Source organism: Juglans microcarpa x Juglans regia, chromosome 8S (genome assembly GCF_004785595.1).
Source record: "Juglans microcarpa x Juglans regia isolate MS1-56 chromosome 8S, Jm3101_v1.0, whole genome shotgun sequence".
NCBI lineage: Eukaryota > Viridiplantae > Streptophyta > Magnoliopsida > Fagales > Juglandaceae > Juglans > Juglans microcarpa x Juglans regia.
The window spans coordinates 15,966,304-15,986,857 of NC_054609.1; the positions used below are offsets into that span (position 1 = coordinate 15,966,304).

At 36.8% G+C, this 20,554-nt stretch overlaps 1 protein-coding gene across 1 annotated transcript; it reads right to left on the minus strand.

Moving 5' to 3' along the window:
• Positions 1–14,578: 14,578 nt before the first annotated feature.
• On the minus strand, positions 14,579–19,750 carry LOC121244878 (putative disease resistance RPP13-like protein 1). Its single transcript, XM_041143109.1, has 3 exons — positions 19,283–19,750; positions 15,152–19,249; positions 14,579–14,815 (listed from the first exon to the last, which is right to left on the minus strand). Exons 1-2 carry the CDS (start codon positions 19,551–19,553, stop codon positions 15,291–15,293), a joined length of 4,230 nt encoding a protein of 1,409 aa, XP_040999043.1. The 5' UTR covers positions 19,554–19,750; the 3' UTR covers positions 14,579–14,815; positions 15,152–15,290.
• Positions 19,751–20,554: the final 804 nt, after the last annotated feature.

The following is a 20,554-nucleotide window of genomic DNA, read 5'->3' on the forward strand; positions in this document are numbered from 1 at the left end:
CTAATTTGAATTATAAGGAATTATAGTCTGATCTCAATTAATAAATCATGTACTATACCGCAAATAAATTAAGAATTGGATTAATGTACATACAGTACATGATTTCTTTAGCCGGAATAAGAGAATATGAGTACTCAATATTCCACATAGTACCAACTCTATCCTAAATTTGTGTCTTAAACTAATTACAGTACTATTTTCACCTTTAAATATTGAGTACTACATACAGTCGTGCAGTGCGCAGTCGCTTTGAAAAAGAGTGAGATTTAATATTAAAAAATTAATTTATTTTCATGTGAGTTCTTTATTTATTCATTTTTTTAAAATGATTACACGGCGCTTGCACACTCACAATTGTAAATATCATTTCTCTTAAATATTTTATTTCAAACTTCAACGAATCCGTGCGAAACCAAGAAGAAAATTCTGTTCTGAGACAACGTGCCAAAAATAATATTCCGAAATGATCATCAAAAAGATCAAGAGGAGCATGGGAATAGATTATTAATAATAATATTTTATAAGATTAGATCAGTCGTCGTTGCATACAAACGATGCAGTTTGTATTTATAGTCTCTTTTAATAAATATATATAGTCACAAAGATATTTATTTTATCAGCGTAATCGGCCCGGCTGGATTAATCGGCCGGTCAGGTTAAGTTGCCCTAGTTTCAAGAAAAATTGCGCATCTCCAGTAAGTGTATCTTTCCAACTCAAAGCAAACAATTTAGGGCAGTAATAAATGAGTAGTGGTAAATATAGTTATCGGCTGTGTAAGCGTCGTATATTCTTTTTGAAAAAGAGTAAAGTCTACTATTAAAATAATTTTTTTCTATTTGAATCTCATATTTATTTATTTTTTTTAGAAGTGCATGACACTTGCATATTTTATGATTGTAAATATCATTTCTCGTAATAAATACACAAAAAACACGGTTTGGTTGGTTAATTTATACATATATGGTTTGGTACATTTCTTAATTGGAAAATGCTTCTCCTCTTGAGATCAGAAGCTACCGAAAGAAGCTATCGATTCTTTGTTTTAAAAATAGTATGTATTAAAAAAATAAAAGTGAAAAATAATCCGTACGATTTAAAGTTCACCTTTATCGATGCCCTAGCATTGTCCATCTTAATTTCGTATATATATCGGAACGATTTAATTTGGGTGCAGGTTTTAAAAAACTTTGTATGGTTGCGATTTGGATTTATTATTCTTTGGAGTTGGTTCCACGTGTGGTGTACACCGGCCATCCCCGGCCTTGAAGACTGAAGTTGCTTCGAAATTTCCATTATTATCAGTGCGAGTGGGATGCATTCGATAAACGCGTGATAGCAATTGCATGCTCTTTCTGCTAAAAGTCGATGGCTTCATCCCAATGGAATAGTGGGTAACATGCACTACTTGTAATTTGGGCCTCACTAGAATATCAATAGCTTTATGCTTTATCGTGCCTTCTCGTGCTTTATCGTGCCTTCTCAATTTGCGTTTCTAATTCTTACTTTATGCTTTTTGATCATTCCGAAATATCATATTTTACGTCTTGGTTTCGGATAGGCCGTTCAGCTTTGAGATTTGATATAAAATATTTAAAGGTGAAAATAGTTTTAGCTTAAGATCACACTGTGATATCTCGTATTTACGTGTATTTTAACTAAGTAAATTATTACATTTATTAAGATTATGAGCTTTTTTGTTTTAAATTTTAGATGATTTACGTTATATTATTTTAAAATTTTTAATTGATAATTAAATGTGTTTTCTTGTTATTAATTATTGTTCATTATTTAAATTGCTCTTTATTTTAAATTAATTTATTGTTGGATTTAATTATTATATTTTTATTTAAGCACTACGTTTAAATTATTTTAATTAACTTGCTGTTTTGAAATTCTTTTCGTTGGATCATTTATGTGACCTAAGATATGAGGATTGGACCTTATTTCTTTCCCTCCATTTTTCTTTTCCCTCTTTTTTTTTTTCTTCTTCTCTTTTCTTTTTCCTTCATTTTCTTTTTTTCTCCTCTCTCCCGCGTGCGACGCCTTCCCTCTCTCTCCCCGCGTCCGCATCGTTCTCCACCCTGCGCCGCTCGTGTCCGTCACCACCCCTACCATTCGCTTCCCCACCAGCTGGCGACCCCACCTCCCAAATTCCAGCTCCTCTCGTTCCGCCATTCTCCTCCACGCACGACGCAAAGCCACAGCACCTCTTGTGTTCGCGCGCCGCCGTCGCGCCACCTCTGACCACCATTTTTTCACCACTTCATCCTCGACCTCCCAGCTACCTAATGCACCCATCCTTGACTCCGATCTGACATCGGTGAAGCCCATCTATCTTCATCTCCGATTTGAGCATTTTAGCCTTCAACCACCCTCTACGCCTCCACCCACTGCTAACCACCACCATCATTAGCTTCACTGACATCCCTGAGCCATACCATATCAATTTCGGGTCTTGGTTTGTCCACGTTTGAAAGTGAGTTTTTGAGAACCACGGCCATAGTTCATTTTGCACTGTTTTGTAGCTGTGTTGCCACTTCTTGCAGATCCGTGATCCTTCAAAAATTATAATAAAATACTGTAAGTATTTTTCCAAATAACTTTCGTAATTTAAATGTATTTTTGCAGTAACTCATTTTACTGTGAACTGGTTGGTTATGCCGGACTGAGTCCGAGGAGTAAGAGGGTCAGATGGATTGGAGGATGGAGTTGTTTGTGTCATTGGATTGTGTTGTCATTTGTTGGTTGTTGGATATTTGTGTCTTTTCATGTACATTACATATTTGCACACATGTTCATGTTTGTAACTGAAAATTGAGTTTTCGCATGATTGCATACATGTTCTTGTGTTTATTTGAAAACTGGGTTTTTATGTGAGAAATAATTTTGAGTATATTTGAAATGATTGGATTGACTGGTTTGAGAAAAATGAAAAGAAACTGTAGGGATGGTGGTAAGCAGGAATAGTGGTATAGTCCCGCCTGCGATTCCCGCCTATGGTGCACGCGGTAGGGATGGTGGTGTAGTCCCACCTGTGATTCCCGCTTACGGTGCACGTGGTAGGGATAGTGATAGAGTTCCGCCTGTGATTCCCGCCTACAATGCTCTAATAAGTACCTCTTGTGTGAAAAGGAACTGTAGGGATGGTGGTAAGCATGGATGGTGGTATAGTCCCGCCTGTGATCCCCTCCTACAGTGCACGTGGTAGGGATGGTGGTAAGCAGGGACGGTGGTGTAGTCCCGCCTGTGATTCCCGCCTACGGTGCATGCGGTAGGGATGGTGATAAGCAGAGATGGTGGTAGATTCCCATTTGTGATTCCCGCCTATAGTGTCCGATAAATGATTTTGTTGTCGGTTACGAGCACATTTTCTAGGAAAATGATGGATATTATTCATGGCGTGTTTATGGTCAAATGGAGTTTTTGGCGTGTGTTGGAAAATAATCATTTTCGGAGAAAATAAGGTTTTGGGATCTGTTTGTTGGTTGCATTAATGCATTTTTATCTTGAGGGTTGTTTGGATTATTACTTACCTGCAGTATCGTTTTATGGTATTGCAGATTTTGATGCAGATGAGGACAAAAAGCCTAAGGGATTGGCTCCGTGAAGGGAACGACTTGTGATTGCTTTTGAATTATGGAATTTGTTTCCTTTTGCCTATGTATTCAGCTTTTTACTTTATTTTACGGGATGCGTGCATAACCCGTGTTGTCATCATCCCGACATCACGATTCTCGCGAATCTGTATGTGGGAGTCGGGGCGTCACAACACATCAAGATGGGTGCTTAATTTATTCCATCAACAAGAGTTGACACAGGTGTTGGATGTCTAATTTTGTGTATTGAATTAATGGATTTGGATTTGGAAAATTTCTTGCCACTTCATGAAGATTTATAAAAGATAGGGAAATTATTTATTATTCTACTTCTGATAACTATAAATAAGCTAAGCCATATGCTCTTGTATAAAGTTCACAAGTCACATCTCTCTCGATCTTCAGTACTAGATCAACCAAAGAATTTCCAACGATTCATGCTGTGTAGTAGACTATACTATGCCTACAAATGAGGTGACATAGCTTTATGTAAATTTGAAACCATACACATCATCCGGATCAGCAACTCTCTCCTTCTGATCGATCACCCTATTTCGGTTCCTCAAACCTCATCATGATTTCTTCCTCAAACCTCTTGCGCTTAATTTGTAGTAACCTGCATGCAATACATTAATTAATTTATACATAATAATGTTTTTTCCTCAATTTCTTTTTTCCAATGTTCATTTCATGTTATCATTTATCTTGTGTCTTGAGCTTGTGGTGCAGTTCTCGGCTTATATATGTTAGCATTTATGCTATCACAGGCACTGGAAGAGTAATTTTCACACTAGCTAATTCAAATGCATCATGCTGTGCGTACATAAATTATTAATTATCAAGAAAATGATAGTGAGGTTCTAGCCTTTTGGGTGCCAATTCATGTACACACCTCAACAACAGTATGTTCATCATGTGTGCCATCACCGGTTCTTATCCAAAAAAGGCTATAAAACGTTTCATTGTTCTTAATACTCCACTCATGTGTGGTTTAGGTTTCTCTTTAATAAAGAGTCCATGCACACACCACGAAGAATATTTAATTAAATGGAGTGAATGATTTGTAAGAGAATGGTGCACTCTCCTCCTGATCCCAGATGAACTTAGCTCCGAAGTTTGGCATTCATGAGGACACCGTCCCAGTTATCTGGATCGGGCATTCATTCCTAAGTCTTTAATGCTATGTGAAATCACCACATGTACGTCTTAAAAACATAAGCTAATGAAAAAAATAGATTTAATTATTTATATTACATTTTTAACAACCTCATTATAAACGGTCAAGATTAGGACATTTGCTGATCTGATTACATGTAAAATTATGTTCTTTTAAATTAAAATGTTTGCAAGAGAAGATTTTAAATTAAAAAAAAAAATTGGAGGCCGGATTGATATTATTTCATCTTCATTAATCAAACCAGAGTTGCATTTTGTTGTACGGAGGCTCAAACGAAGACTGGTTGAGCAGATTTACTGAGACAGCAAATAGAGTGGCTCAACATCGGGTCCTTCAACAATATCCGCTCAACATTTCCATAAACGTTCTTGCGGTCCGATCCGACAACAAAAGAGAGGTTCGAGCACAATTACCGAAAAGTTACGCAGATGGGAGGCGAGTAGATGCTAGCGACATATTCAGACGTTTGATAAATAATCAGAGCGGATGGATTGTGCTGAGCCAGGGAAATCTCATATTGCTCTCTGATGATGGGGAAAGAATGCTGCAAGTCTTGGAGAATTTTGATCAGCAGGAGTACTGGATGCGAGTTTCATGAATTCCCATCGACGCCGTAATTTGTTTCGTTGACGGGTGCTATATATATATGAATGGTCAGCATCCGTGCAGCACTTACGTACCAAATAAAGATGTGGATCGATGTACTCGTGTCTTAGTTTAATAATGTGTCTCTTGTCATGCAGCCACTAGGAAGTTCGTACGTATGATATGTCACATGGACGGGTGCACATGCAATATATCTGTGATGCCGAGCACTCTAGAATTTCTTTCAAACACGCCCAACTCATAATTTTCTGGGCTAGCTTATGGAGTATATATATAATATTGATCAATTGGATCATGATGGTCTATTATTCTGAATTAAATAAGCATTATTGCAACAATATAGACAAGAAATAGGACGAGATATAATAATACAACTATTTATAAATTATATAATAAAGTCATATATATAATAGAAATGGGATCATTTAAATTTTAGTTTGAAGGGATCAAAATTAAAGAACTTTTTATAATTTTTGAAGTAGTGCATGTCACGGCCATATCCGCCTCACTTCGATCCCTTGCCGAACTATAGCACGTAACAAGGTGATCACGCATGGAGTTGGTGGATGGACCAATTAGAGAGTAGATCAGCTAAGGTTGAAGAAGGCGATGAAGGGAGAAAGGTGGATGAAGCATAGCTCGTCTCCTCCTCTGACATCCAAAGGAGACGAGATACTCACTGGCTACTACAAGAAATCTGCCAGTACGTACGAGTCTACATTTATCATCTGCCAATACGTACGAGTTTACATTTAAGTCAAGGCTCTTCAAATTTGCTGATGGTAAACCTGATCCAACACTGGATGCATTCCTCCTACAAACTTTGCAGAGCACATGCCCAGAAGATGATGCTGATTCTGACACCAAATTGTCTCCCTTGGATTCAATCACTGCAAATAAATTTGATAACATCTATTACAAAACCTTGTGAACAATTCTAGGCTACTTCAGTCAGACCAAGCTCATAGTTACAGGGAGGGAGAGAGAGTACCCAAACAAGTGAACAATACCCTAGAGGGAAAGGCCGATGGCGACAGGGAAGGTTTGATCTAGGCCGAAACCTGGAACTGAAACCCGATTTTCTGGGTTTCGGGCCGGGCCAGGAACAGTCCTAATCTCCACCGTTCCGATTGTAGAGCCTTGAGTTGTGAATGTGCCTACAAAATTTCAGCTCAATCGGACCACAGAAAACTCTAATCGAAGCGTATGATTGAACCTGGATGAGTTCCTCTATTTTGGCTCGTGTCTTTTCCTCTTTCAATATCACTCCCACGTTTTTTACTTGTTCTCTCTTATCTAATAACAGCAGCACTTAGGTTTAAGAGTTTTGCTAGGTACAAACGAGTTCGTGCACCGTATCGCGTACCAATAAATTTTTTAAATTAAAAAAAATGAAAAAAAAATTTGAGAGACGAAGAAAATCTCTTATATCATGAAAATTATTTTCGTCTTTAATTCACATCATTTCGTTAAACATATGTATTATATATTAATATTGGTACACGAATTGGTGCACGAACTTTCTTGCAATAAGATTTTTCCTAGGTTTAAAACCTAATTAAATTGGCCTAAACCCTCTCTCCAGGTGGGCTTAATGTCCCACATGGGCCATCCTCCATATAGGAGGGAACCCAACACTACAGAAGCGGCATAGGTTCTTTTGTCAAGGTGATCCATAAAGAAAATTGAGAGAAGATCTGGACTCACTGCAGTGGGGATTGTTTGCCTTATGGAGGTATAAGGGTTTCTACGTAAGACATATATCTAGTGAATACTAGTCTGATGTATCAGTTAATTTTCCGTTGTGCCCCATTTTTCTACGATTTTTCAAATCAAACACTTTTTCTTGGATCTACCCTATGCATCACAAATCATACACCTTTTCTTGTTTTGTGCAATTCAAATGCATTGCTGAAATTTTCCTGAGCACTAAAATAAAATATTTTCAAATTGATTGAAGAGTGGAATACTTGCCCAAGGAATTTCGTGACTAACTCCAAAGTAGTGACATTTACCACAGAGTCTCATGTCTCTACAACCCCAACAGAATGACCTTGCTAAAAGAAAGCATAGGCATCTACTTGAGATAGGTCTTACCCTTCTATCATAGTCCAAATTGTCCACCCAAGTACTGGCTCGATGCTTTCAACACAACTCTTTTATTTGATCAATCGACTTCCCACAGCTGTTTTGCACAAGAAGTCTCCACCTACACAGCTCTTCTCCAACAGAGAGTCCACCTGTAGCCTCATCAAACAACCATACCTGGCAACCAACAGCCTCCCAATTATCTGACCAACCAACAGTGCCACAATCATCTCAATCATTGCAGCCTTCACTCCAATGATGACAAGGAAAAAAACTATTTGTGATATGAACCCGGAGGAATAAAATCCCTTGAACCCACAATCAATTTGAAAACTCCCCAAGAAAACCAAATTCAAGTCAATGGATGGAAAAACCTAGACCCGATGAGAACTCGTTTCAAGAACCTAGATTATATCAATATCTAGACCCGTTGAAGAACCTGTCTCAAGAACCTAGATTACAAAGGAGGAACGCCACAAAGGTTGTGATTTACCTTTGATAAGTTCAAGAGTTCAATCAAGAACAAGAGGAGAAATCTCAACTCACAAATAACATTCAATATTGTCTAACCTTCAAATGAGGCTACAAGGAGTATTTAAACTAAACCTAATTAAAACCTAGCCAAAATAAAGTCTCTTTTTACCCAAAATGCCCTGATGAACAGTGTCGCGCTACAGTACCCACGGCTATAGTAATGCTATAGTACCTCTTGAAACCCTAATTCCTAAAAAGTAACTTTCCAAATAAGCCATTGGCCAAAATACAAGGCCTTCTTGAAAACCCTAGTTCATTAAAAATAAGACGTGTGGGCCAGGCATCTTCAAGCCCACTTATTCTAAACTAATAAAATAAATCATTTAACCAAATTGGAAGTCACCAATAACAATTGGCTCTATCTCTAAGTCATGTCTTCCACAGCTTGAATCAAGTGGATCAAAGCCGGTTCTCCTTCTTTCAAGCCCTTCTTGAGTGTTGGGCTCTTGCTAGCTTCATCCCAAGTGGATTGTACCAATCCGTGCATTGCTTCCTTGATCTTCTTGGCCCTTGATCTTGTAATTGGCCCATCTGGAATTTGCAAATGATCTTTAAGACTAAGCCCACCTTGGTTCCCATCATTCCCCCTCTCCTCAAAAGGATTCGACCTCGAATCTCCACCTGGATCAAAAGGAAAAATGTTAGTAACATTGAAAATAGCAAAAACTTGATACTTACTTGAAAGATCTACTTCATGTGTATTTTCATTAATTTTCTTAAGAAATTGAAAATGTTCATCCAAGCTACTCCTATCATCAACAAGCAAAGCCATCAAAGGTAAATGAGTAAGTGGATTAAAACCATAAACAACCTCAAATGGGGAATAAGAAATAGTAGTATGCAAGGTTTTATATGCAGACTCTAATAAGGGCAAATGATACTCCCGCAAATCTCCATGTAGCAATTCAATGAATGGCAAATGATACTCTCACAAACGTTCATGAAACACACCTAAAATTTTTCTTACACCACTCCAATTATATGCAAACTCAATGAATGGCAAGTAATACTTCCACAAATGTTCATGCAACACGTTAATGAATGACAAATGATACTTCCACAAACGTTCATGCAATACGTCAGTGAATGGCAAATGATACTCCCACAAACGTTCATGCAACATATTGAAAGTCTTCCTTACACCAAAGTTACCCAACAAACCACCATGTCTATCACACACAAGCAACTTAAGCATAAAGCTAGTTGGCACACAAAATCTATTCTCTCTAAACAAGTACCAATCTAATTTATAGAACTTACCAAACGATGCTTTTTCACATGTTCCATACACACTAGCAAAGTCATCATCATTAGCATGCAATTCCTTATTATATTCAAGTCTCAACAATTTTGCATCTAAAATGAAGATAAAGACGTACCTTCTTGCTAAAGCATCAACCACAAAATTTTTCATACATTGTGTGTATTTGAATACATGAGGAAAAGTCTCAACACAGTCCTCCCGCTTAGCATGCATTATAGCCAACGACTTACCTTGTCCCTTCAAGTGTGAAAAAGACTCATGTTCTTCAAAGAAAGGTCGGTTAGGAATTGTCGCACCTGGCACAAAATCAATGTAGTATTCTATCTCCCTAATAGGTGGCAATCCACTAAACACACCTCTAGGAAACATGACCTCATATCCTTGCAACAAAAAGACAATAACACTAGGCAAAGATACGTCAAGTTCGTTAGTATTAAGACTCGCCTTAGCATAAAAACTCACTTTTCTTTTTGTTTTTCTCTCACTTTCTTCACTCTCTCTTTTCTTTCCACAATTCTTTTCTTTTTCACTCTCTTTTTGCTTTTCACTCTCTTTTTTTCTGTCACTCTCTTTTCCTTCATCTTGTTTTGACCTCTCGACCTGACAACTGTTTTTCAACTCATTCTCTCTTTCTCTTGAGGTTTCAGCCTCACCCTCATCTTTTCTCTCTCTCATTTTACTCTCTCTCTCATTTTCGGCCTCACTATTTCTTTTTTTCTCAATCTCACTTTCACTCTTGCTTTTTAGCTCAATCTCCTTTTCACTTTTTCTTTTTTGATCACACTCATTTTCACTCTTTCTTTTTTGAGCAACCTCACTTTTCAGTTTCAAATGGTCCCCATGGACTTGTGTTGGAGTTAAAGGAGCAAGTTTGATTGTTTTTCCATCCTTTTCAAAACTGTACATGTTCCTTAACCCATCATGGATCACCTTCCTATCATACTCCCATGGCTTTCCCAACAAAATATGACCAGCATGCATAGGCACTACATCACAAAGGACCATATCCTGGTATTTTCCAATTGAAAAAGTAACTAGCACTTGCTTATTGACCCTAACCTCCCCACAATCACTCGACCACTGCAACATGTTTGGTCTAGGGTGTTTTAAGGTAGGTAAATTCAATTTCTCAAGTAAAGTAGTGCTAGCCAAATTAATACAACTTCGCAAATCAATGATCATACTACATACCTTGTTGTTGATGTGGCATCTAGTATGAAAAATGTTCTCGCTCTGCTTCTCTGTATCATCCATCTTAATTTGTATATTGAGAGCATGCCTGGCAACAAGAGACTCACTATACTCTTCATTCTTACAGTTATGTTCAATACAAGGTTCACTCCTCCTCTTATCTTTCTTGCCTTGTAAATTTCTAATTACCACTTCTTAATGATCCATCCTATCCCTCACTTCACCTAACACCAAGTCCAGCCGCTCAAACTGTTGTTGCATAGATTGCAACACAAATGATGAGTTATCTACCATCCCCTTTGGTGAAGAGCCACTCCGATGAGACATTGTAAAGTGCTGCACAAATGAATGTTAGTGGAAAAACCTCACACACTCCCTTACGTGTTTACGCTCGAATAATGGCATTCCACTCGTGTTTCACTCCTAATTGGCTTTTCCCCGATCATAGTCTCACATTCTCTTGCCTTTTACCTCAATAGTTTTCCCGCTCAAGTTCTTTAAGAACTAGTTGAACTAAATCAAGACAATACAACCTTGTATTATTCCAACCACTAATATAGATCCAAGAAACAAGAAACAATGAAGGAATAAAACGACACGGGACTCAAGGAATTTATATGAGGGAAAGAGTAATTATAGAACAAGATACCAACTACAAATATGTATTCAGCCCCTTTGAGGATAAAACTCAATCAACAAATGTTTTTCTTTGTCTTTGTTATAACTATGTAGCAACCTTTAAATATGCTACATCTCTTTATCTTCTTCTCTTTCTTCTTCTTCTTCTTCTTCTTCTTCTTCTTTTTTTTTTTTCGAATTTTCTTTTCTTTTCTTTTCCTTTCCTTTCCTTTCTTTTCTTTTCTTTTCTCTTCTTTTCTTTTCCTTTCCTTTCTTTTCTTTTCTTTTCTTTTTTTCTAATTCAATCACAAACAGAAATACTCAATTGTAAAAATCAAGCAATTGAATTGAAGCACACAAGAATTGATAACGAAATAGAAGAGAATCAATGGAACTACATTCCAAGCAATTGACAAACTCAGATATGCATTAAACCCTAGAATTTGAAACCCTAGGTGATGCAAATTTCAGCCAAACCCAAAACCCTAGAATTTTGGCAGCTTACTTTTCGTTTCTGCAAATTTTTTTTTCTTTTTTTTTGGCAACTCTAGAACAATGTAGCCCTAGAATTAAATTTAAGGATGCAAGAAATTAAAAGATAGAATCAGACCTGATTGGAAACCTTGCTCTGAATACCAAATGATATGAACCCGGAGGAATAAAATCCCTTGAACCCACAATCAATTTGAAAACTCTCCAAGAAAGCCAAATTCAAGTCAATGGATGGAAAAATCTAGACCCGATGAGAACTCGTTTCAAGAACCTAGATTATATCAAAATCTAGACCCGTTGAATAACCCGTCTCAAGAACCTAGATTACAAAGGAGGAAGCCACAAATGTTGTGATTTACCTTTGATAAGTTCAAGAGTTCAATCAAGAACAAGAGGAGAAATCTCAACTCACAAATAACATTCAATATTGTCTAACCTTCAAATGAGGCTACAAGGAGTATTTAAACTAAACCTAATTAAAACCCTAGCTAAAATAAAGTCCCTTTTTACCTAAAATGCCCTGATGAACAGTGTCGCGCTACAGTACCCACGGCTTCAGTAATGCTACAGTACCTCTTGAAATCCTAATTCTTAAAAAGTAACTTTCCAAATAAGCCATTGGCCAAAATACAAGGCCTTCTTGAAAACCTTAGTTCATTAAAAATAAGACGTGTGGGCCAGGCATCTTCAAGCCCACTTATTCTAAACTAATAAAATAAATCATTTAACCAAATTGGAAGTCTCCAATAACAATTGGCCCTATCTCTAAGTCATGTCTTCCACAGCTTGAATCAAGTGGATCAAAACCGGTTCTCCTTCTTTCAAGCCCATCTTGAGTGTTGGGCTCTTGCTAGCTTATCCCAAGTGGATTGCACCAATCCGTGCATTGCTTCTTTGATCTTCTTGACCCTTGATCTTGTAATTGGCCCATCTGGAATTTGCAAATGATCTTTAAGACTAAGCCCACCTTGGTTCCCATCAATTTGTTTGCATCCTAAGCTTTTCCCAAATTATCATATTTATTATTCCACTAAATATCCTTTGCAGGATTTCTTTCTGCAGCTGCATGCACCAGTAGGGCCTCGATCTTTTTCTCAAGCCCCAAATACACGGAGTGGAAGCAAGCTATGCTTAATGAATTCAAGGTTCTGTAGTCAAATGGCCCATGGGTTTTATGTCTCCGACAAGTGGGTCTTCAAAGTAAAACACAAATACGATGGTTTAGTAGACAGATTTTGGGAGAAGTGTGATGATCACATACTCATAATTTTCTTTCCCAACATCATTAGAAATAAAAACTTTTCAATTTTAAATTTTAAATTTTTTTATTTAATCATTAATTACCTAATCATTATAATTTTTTTAAACTTTTAAAAAAATACAAAAAATAATATAACTTTTTCAAATTTTAAAAAATTATATTCTAATAATATTTTAAATTTTATAATATTTTTATTTAATATCTTCTCTCTTCTTTTTTAAAAGTCAATAAAATATTTTAATTCAAATTATTTGATAACTATTCATAATTTTCATCTTACCGAAACATGCCCTTGTTTCCAAAAGCATCCAACAAAAGGACAGCCGGACCAAAATGAGATCTCTGGTCCAGTTCTAGTTCTAGCTGTTCACAATAGGAGTAGTTCCAGCTCTAGCTGTTCATTTTGGATGGCAGATTTGACAACTTGACGTATGAAATGCTTTCTTGCATGGAACTCATGAGGAAGAATTTCATGGAACCACCTACTGGCTGTCAGTTTTCAGATTCTTTGTTATCTTAAAAGAGAAATGATAATAATAATCATGAGTGTGTAAGTATCGTCTAATCATTTTAAAAAAAATAAATAAATATGAGATCCACTTGAAAAGAAATTAATTTCTTTTAATAATAGACCACACTCTTTTTCAAAACAATTACACGACGTTTGCACATTTCATAACTGTATGTAGCATTACTTTTTTACAAATTTGTTCAAAAATGGCAAGTGTTGGCATGTAACAGTATGAAGCATTTTTTTTCTTTTAAAAAATAAAAAACACCAGTCATGAAAATATTCTATTACATTTTGAGAATGAAGTTCATAAAGCACAATTTCCATAAAAGAAATTAAGAAAAATTCTGATCTAAAATACAAATAGAATTATTTGGCTCAATTTCTATCAAATTAATACAAATAAAACATAAATGAAATACTTCGCAACCCTTGGATTCTTTTGTAAACTTTCTTGATACGAGAGGTACCTAGTTTGTCCTCAGTCCAAGTGATTGACAGATTTCTTGCGTACAAAGAAGCAGCAGTTGTTAGATTTGTAGTCAACCCACCGTATCCAAATCATGTGCTTCAGCTATATATTACAACTAACTATGCCCTGTGTCTCGTCCTCTCCCTCTCTCTCTCTCTCTCTCTCTCTCTCTCGGAAATTGGGAAATTAGATTTCAGGGCAACACTCGTGGTCTTCTTTCTGATTAAAAAAAAAAAAAAAAATTCCGTGAAGCAGCAGTCCTTAGATTTGGGTAAGTTTTTTATTTTTTTTAAAGTATTTTTTTATGTATTTAAAAATACAAAAACAAATAAAAAAACACTATACTAAAAAATAAACAAACACAAATCTTAAAAAAACTAAAAAGCATGATCGGTATTACACTTTCTTGTACCTATCATTTTCCAAACATATAATATGGTTTTGTCCAACTTGGCTTAAATCAATTAGAAACATTAACCACTAATCAATATTCAGTTATGTGACATATTTTAAATAATTTTAAAAATCTATAATTTACCCTCGTCAGTTTAAATATGTATAATATGAGGAAAAGAAAAAAAAAGAACATGAATTCCTCGATCCCCAATCTAAATTTTCCAGAAAAGTTTTTCGTATTGTTGTGTACATTAATGATCATCCTTTGGTAGAAGACGAAGACATGCAATCAGTAAATGAAGATTAAAATAAAAGGCAAGAGGAAAAACAAAGCAACATTGCAAAGTAGAGTTTCACACAGCAAATAGGTATCTCAACATGCTCTGAAAGGATGTCCTTCTCATGATCAAAGAGTAATATCTCAACAGGGCAACCTTCAGAATTAGAAAATAGGTATAAATGCATAAAGATAAGCTCCTTTCCAGTTTCCGGCAATGAATTGAGTATCAAATTTGAAGTAAAAAAAGGTTATATGATTACTTCAGGTAAAGACTCTGTACTTCCACGTGCATTTTTCCGATAGCGATTGCATCTGTGTTTTGAGCCATCTACAATCATCAAGGAACAGATTAGTATTCATTAGACAGGTAACTATATATGGGGAAAGACATCCTAGTAGAAACAAATTAGTTTCCATGACATGCGAGAATCAACACTAGACATAAATTGTAATATTCTAAGTAAGTTAAACAACCTTTTTTCTTCACAGTTAAGGAAAAAAAAAAAAGTACTGTTTAAGTTTGTTGTCATGATCCCCTTCCTTCTTCATATTTACCAGTCCAGGGCAAAGGAGATCAGATAAATGTAACCGATTAATCATATGGGTCAAATTAATTGCCCCTTTTTCTAAAAGAAATAAACAAGAAAAAAGAGCAAAATATTACCATCAGTATGCTGTTGAGGAGGAATATCGATCTTACAAGACTACATATGCTCCCAAGCTTGTGCAAAACTAACCAGACATGGAGCAATAAATAGCAGTAATCAGATCTCTTCAATATCCACATGATAATTCAAAGGATATCAGAACACACAAAGATTTGTATGAAATTTAATGCAAGGGATGTGGGCTATCTTCCGCCACTCTCGTCCTCTATCTTTCTTATAGCGTTCTTCCAACAGAGGACATTTAAAGATAAAAAGTTGCAACAGTGAGCGAGGCAGGCCATTGTTTGGAAAGGACTTGAGCTTTTCGCACTTGCAGATATAAAGTTTCACGAGCTTTTTTAAAGGTAGGCCTCCCTTTGGAAAGGAGGTGAACTTCCCACAATTAGAGATAAACAGTTCTTCAAGAGACTCCAGCTTTCTGAAGCCCACATAAGACAGGTGTAGTAACTCCGGGGATTCTGAGATGCTGAGACTTTTTAGAGAGGTAGGTAGCCTCATCTCTGGAAAGGACTGATGCTGATATCCACCAATTTCAAGTTTAATAAGAGAGGTAAGGTTCTCGAACCCGCATTCGAGTATGTCATCAGTGAACTGGATATGAGATATCTCAAGTGATGTTAGGTTAGTGAGAACATTTTCTTCTGTAAAGCATACAAGAACTGGACAATGTTGTATTCTTAATTGTTGAAGCGAGGTAAGGTTGTGTATGCCATCGGGTAGGGCCAGAATTTTCTCACATTCCGATATCTGAAGCACTCTCAGGTTGGCAGGGAGCAAGGATTCTTCGTCCCTGGAGAACTCAAGACTCTGACACCTTTGAATATAAATGTGAGCTAGACTGCTGAGAGAGTGTATACCTTTTGGTAAGGATTTAAGCTTTTCACAAAATGAGACGTCAATGCGTTCAAGAAATGAGTTTTGCTGTAAGCTCGTCGCTATTGACCCCAGCTTTGGACAACTTCCCATACGGAGGCTTTTAAGTGTTGCAGGTAATTCTCCACTTGATGTCAAAAGTTCCAAGGATGGACAGTTGTAAATTTCCAGGTACTCAAGAAGAGATGTGGCGTTGCCGCGACTGTTGGCATCATTATCCTCCAGAAAAATCTTCATGTTCTTGCATTTACTTACCTCTATCCGCTCTAGAGTTGGAGGTAGCTGGCCTCTTGCAATATGCTCAAGCGAATCACAGTTTACAATTCGAATCAACTTAAGACAAGTGTTGTTGTATATCATTGCCTTTGGTAAGGATTCCAGGGCTATGCAGTTCTTGATCTCGATTTGTGTGAGCATGAGTGGCCCACCCTGTTGGAGTCGTTCTTCTACTTCCTCTGACACCAAAGAAACTAGTTTGGGACATCTATCAATGCGCAGATGACGAAGGAATGGAAGATGTGGCAGTGATCTCATATCAGTTGACCACAAATATGTCCACTCCTCACACATAAAAATAGTTAGATCTTCTACCTTTGTCAGCCCAGCTTGCATATCAAACCCTTCTGTTTGAGATTTGAATCTTGAGTTTTCAGAAAGAGACTTGATTTCTAATGAGTTGAATTCAACCATACTTCTGCCCACCACTCCTTTTGATCCCTCAATTTCCACTTCACATAGATCTGGAAAGTTTGAATCTGAGATGTTTAATTCCTCACAATCATATATCTGAACTTTTTTTAGTGAAGGGAGGTGGTTTGGTATATATCCCTCTAGCCTGGGACAACTTCTAAGGGAAAGCTCATGTAATTTTGGAAATTCTAATTCAGAGGAATTCCAATTCTTCCACTCTCTCATATTTTCGAAACTCAAAATCTCTAAGGATCTGAAAGTTTTTGAGACATCATGATCCCCACAAAACTCAAGATGACCAACATCCTTCACATTGTTCATGCCTCCAATGGAAAGGACTTTGAGCAATGGTAGTTGCCCGACTCGCGGCAATGTTGTGCACATTTCACAATTTTCAATCGTCAAGAACACCAAATTGGAAAATGATGGACAACTTAACCAAGTCGGAAAATTTGCACCACCATAGTACCTAATGGTGAGTTCTTCCAAACTCTCATGTGGCTTTAGCTTCTCAAGTACCTCTAACTCACTTGCTCTGTCTTCCGACTCATCAATATCTTCACTCCACTCCAACGTCAAATCTGCGATTTTGGGATTACTGTTTAAATTAGCACACTCTGCCTCATTGGATTTAGTCATGTTCTCCAATCTTGAAATGCAGAGTGTCCCTTGAAGATGTCGCAAAGACCCTAGCTCTTTTATCCCCGAGCAACTATTTTTTCCAACAACCATATTAGATAGTGTTCGGAGACGGGTTAATTTACCTATTTGCACATGCATTCCTTCCAAATGAATTGCTCCTTGAATATTGAGGTGGCGAAGGTTGACCAAGTTCCCTAACATTGAAGGTAAATTCTTTAAGTGAAGACATTTCTCTAACAACAAGGTTTGTAAGTTGTAGAGAGTTGTTATTGATTCGGGCATGCTTCTGATCAAAGTTTCGGAAAGGTCAAGGTATCGAAGATGCTTCAAATTTCTGATTGAATCTGGTAACTCGGTTATACAGTACGCCCTAAAAGAGAGAACCCTTAGGTTTCGCAATTTTTGAAGCAATTGAACAGGAACATCACAAGACATATAACAATTTCCTGAAGATGGCAACATAAGATGCAAGAAGGTACGTAAACATCTGAGGTTAGACACAAACTCAAACTTTTCAATTCCATCATATTTGCCAGCCAACCAAGACGAATGGCGGGCCCTTTTAGCAAGACTCCCTTTATCTCTATGATCGTCAACTATATCTTCCATTCTAAAGCATGTATCTCCTGCTACCGATTTAGCCAGATCATTGATAAGCTCATGCATTTGTAATCTTGATTTATCATTGTGTGACTGCTGAAAAAGTGACCTTGACAAAAGATCACGAACATACTTCATTCCCAAATCTTCCATTTCTTCAGTGTTTGGTCGTGGTTGAATCAAACCTTCTGCCATCCATAATAAAACCAGCTGCTTGTCCTCAAATTCATAATTCTTTGGAAAAATTGAACAATACGCAAAGCACCTCTTTAAATATATGGGGAGATGGTGGTAGCTCAACATAAGAGCTGGAATAATTATACTTTTCTCCCTGTCTCGATCTATATCCCATATCTCACTGTTCAAAACTTTTTTCCACTCATTGGGGTGTTGTTTAACTCGTAAGAGGCTTCCGACTGCTTTTACCGCTAGAGGCAAGCCTTCACACTTTCCTACAATTTCCTCACTAATATCTTTAAGCTCGGAATGGGCACTGAAGTCAGTTGCACCCAATGCATGTTGGGCAAATGTAGACAAACAAGCCTCTTTTGACAATAATCCCAGCCTGTAAAGTGTGACTGTACCGGCTCCCACAAGTAATGAGACTTCCTGATTCCGAGTTGTGATAATAATGCTACTTCCCGGAGCACCTGCTTCAAAAGGAGCACATAGGAGAGTCCACTTTTCGTAGTCCTCATCCCAAACATTATCCAGAATGATTATAAACTTCTTCCCATGTAGTCTCTCCTTTAGTTTGACTTGCAACCAGTTTAGATCCTTGTCTTTACTTTTTTCAGAGCCAACAGAGTCTAATATTACTTTTGTAATCGTCTTAACATCATAATTTTGAGAAACATAAACCCATACTTTTAGATCAAAAAACTTTTGCACTTCTTCTTTATTGAACACAATCTGGGCAAGTGTTGTCTTTCCTATACCCCCCATACCAACTATAGGAATCACATTGACTTTGGTTAAAATAGCATCGTCTCTATGTTCTTGGCTGAACAACAATTGAAGTACGGCCTTTGCATCCTTCTCCCTACCAAAGACGGGATCTTGGAGAAAACAAGTAGTTGGCAACTGATCCTCCCTTCCTATGTTTGAGACCCCACCAACATTTTCTTTCAACTCCAGTTTATCTTTTTGTTTCATAAGTTCATTAAATCGAGGAGTGATTTTCATTCTCTTTACTCTCGTGATCATACGCTTGTAGTCAACAACACTTTGAGGCAAATTACTAGTGAAACAAGTAGGGACGGGATTTCGTACCGTACTAGTGCTAACACGTCTTCCTCCACCAATCAACTTGCGCTGTAAATTAGCAGCTTCCGTCGCGAGCTCATCCAAAATATCCTCCACGTCGTATGCCAAGTCTTCGACATCCTCAAGCCATTTTTTCACTTCTCTTTTAGTGTATTGCTTGTCATGTGCATCTCCAAGCACCTTTTGAATTTCTAACAATTTTTTCTCCCACTTGTCCAACCGTTTTCTAAGTCCACCTCGGGCAGCAAAGTCCAGGAACTCGCGAGACGCCAACCGTTCAAACAGTACCGAAAGGGATGCAGCAAGAAAGACCTCTGTCAGTACCATTGTTCTCTTCCGAAAAAGGAATGAAACAAGAAAATGAGCAGAAATTACTTGGCTATGACAAGAATCCCCAAATTGTTTTGAGCAACGAGCTGGAAGTTACTTCCTAGCACTTTCTGGCTTCTTTTCTTGTGCATCTGCTTTTCTCTTTTTCTTTTTTTGTCCTTTGTAATGATTATGCTTACCCTTGTCCTCGGGATAAGAAGTGGGTTGTTTTTCTTCTTTTTTTTTATCCATTTGTTTCTTTTTGAGACCACGTTTAGATTGTGACTCGTGCCATCTTTTCTTGGTTATAATTTTTTTAAATTTTTATAAATAATTTAATTTTTTAAAGATTAAAATATTAAAAATATTAAAAATAATATTTTTACGATATTTTTTTAACGTTTATCTAAAATTATCAATCCAAACCAATCCTAATTATCTTTTATGTTTTAAAGAAAAAATAATAGTCTTCCATCATACTTTTTTTTTCTCTCTCTGAAATATAAGAATTATAAGCAAAAATTTTTAATTAATTTAATAAAAATAAATAAATAAATAAAAACAAATATAATATATAATATGTAAGATAATAAGTAATATTTCGAGTACTACTATATATACAAAAAAAATTTTATAAAAATAATTTTATAAATTAACATAATTTTATTTAATCTCTTAAATTTATTTTATAATAAAAGTAACTTTATACTCCTTATTTTTTATAATAATCCGATACAAATATTATTATTATTATTATTAAAATTATTAAAAATGCATTTTGAGGTTTTAAATTTTTCGCCGCTCTTCGAGCCTCCGCTCTCTCTCGGACGAGTCTGGATGCACGTTATGCAGCCCATGACTGATCTCCCTCTCCTCCCAAAACCTTCCAACAAACTGCAGCAGTTATCCCCACAACAAGCACTTCTCGCAACACTAACCAGAGCATCATGTCTTTGCACCAGAGTTCTCCACGCACTTGAGTACCCGCCACTCTTCACGCCCTATGTTCCTCCCAGACC

Coding starts and splice junctions, on each gene's coding strand:
- LOC121244878 (XM_041143109.1), bottom strand. CDS start 19,553: ATGGTACTGACAGAGGTCTTTCTTGCTGCATCCCTTTCGGTACTGTTT. Junction 19,250..19,282: donor GCTCGCGACGGAAGCTGCTA/ATTTACAGCGCA, acceptor GTGGAGGAAGAC/GTGTTAGCACTAGTACGGTA.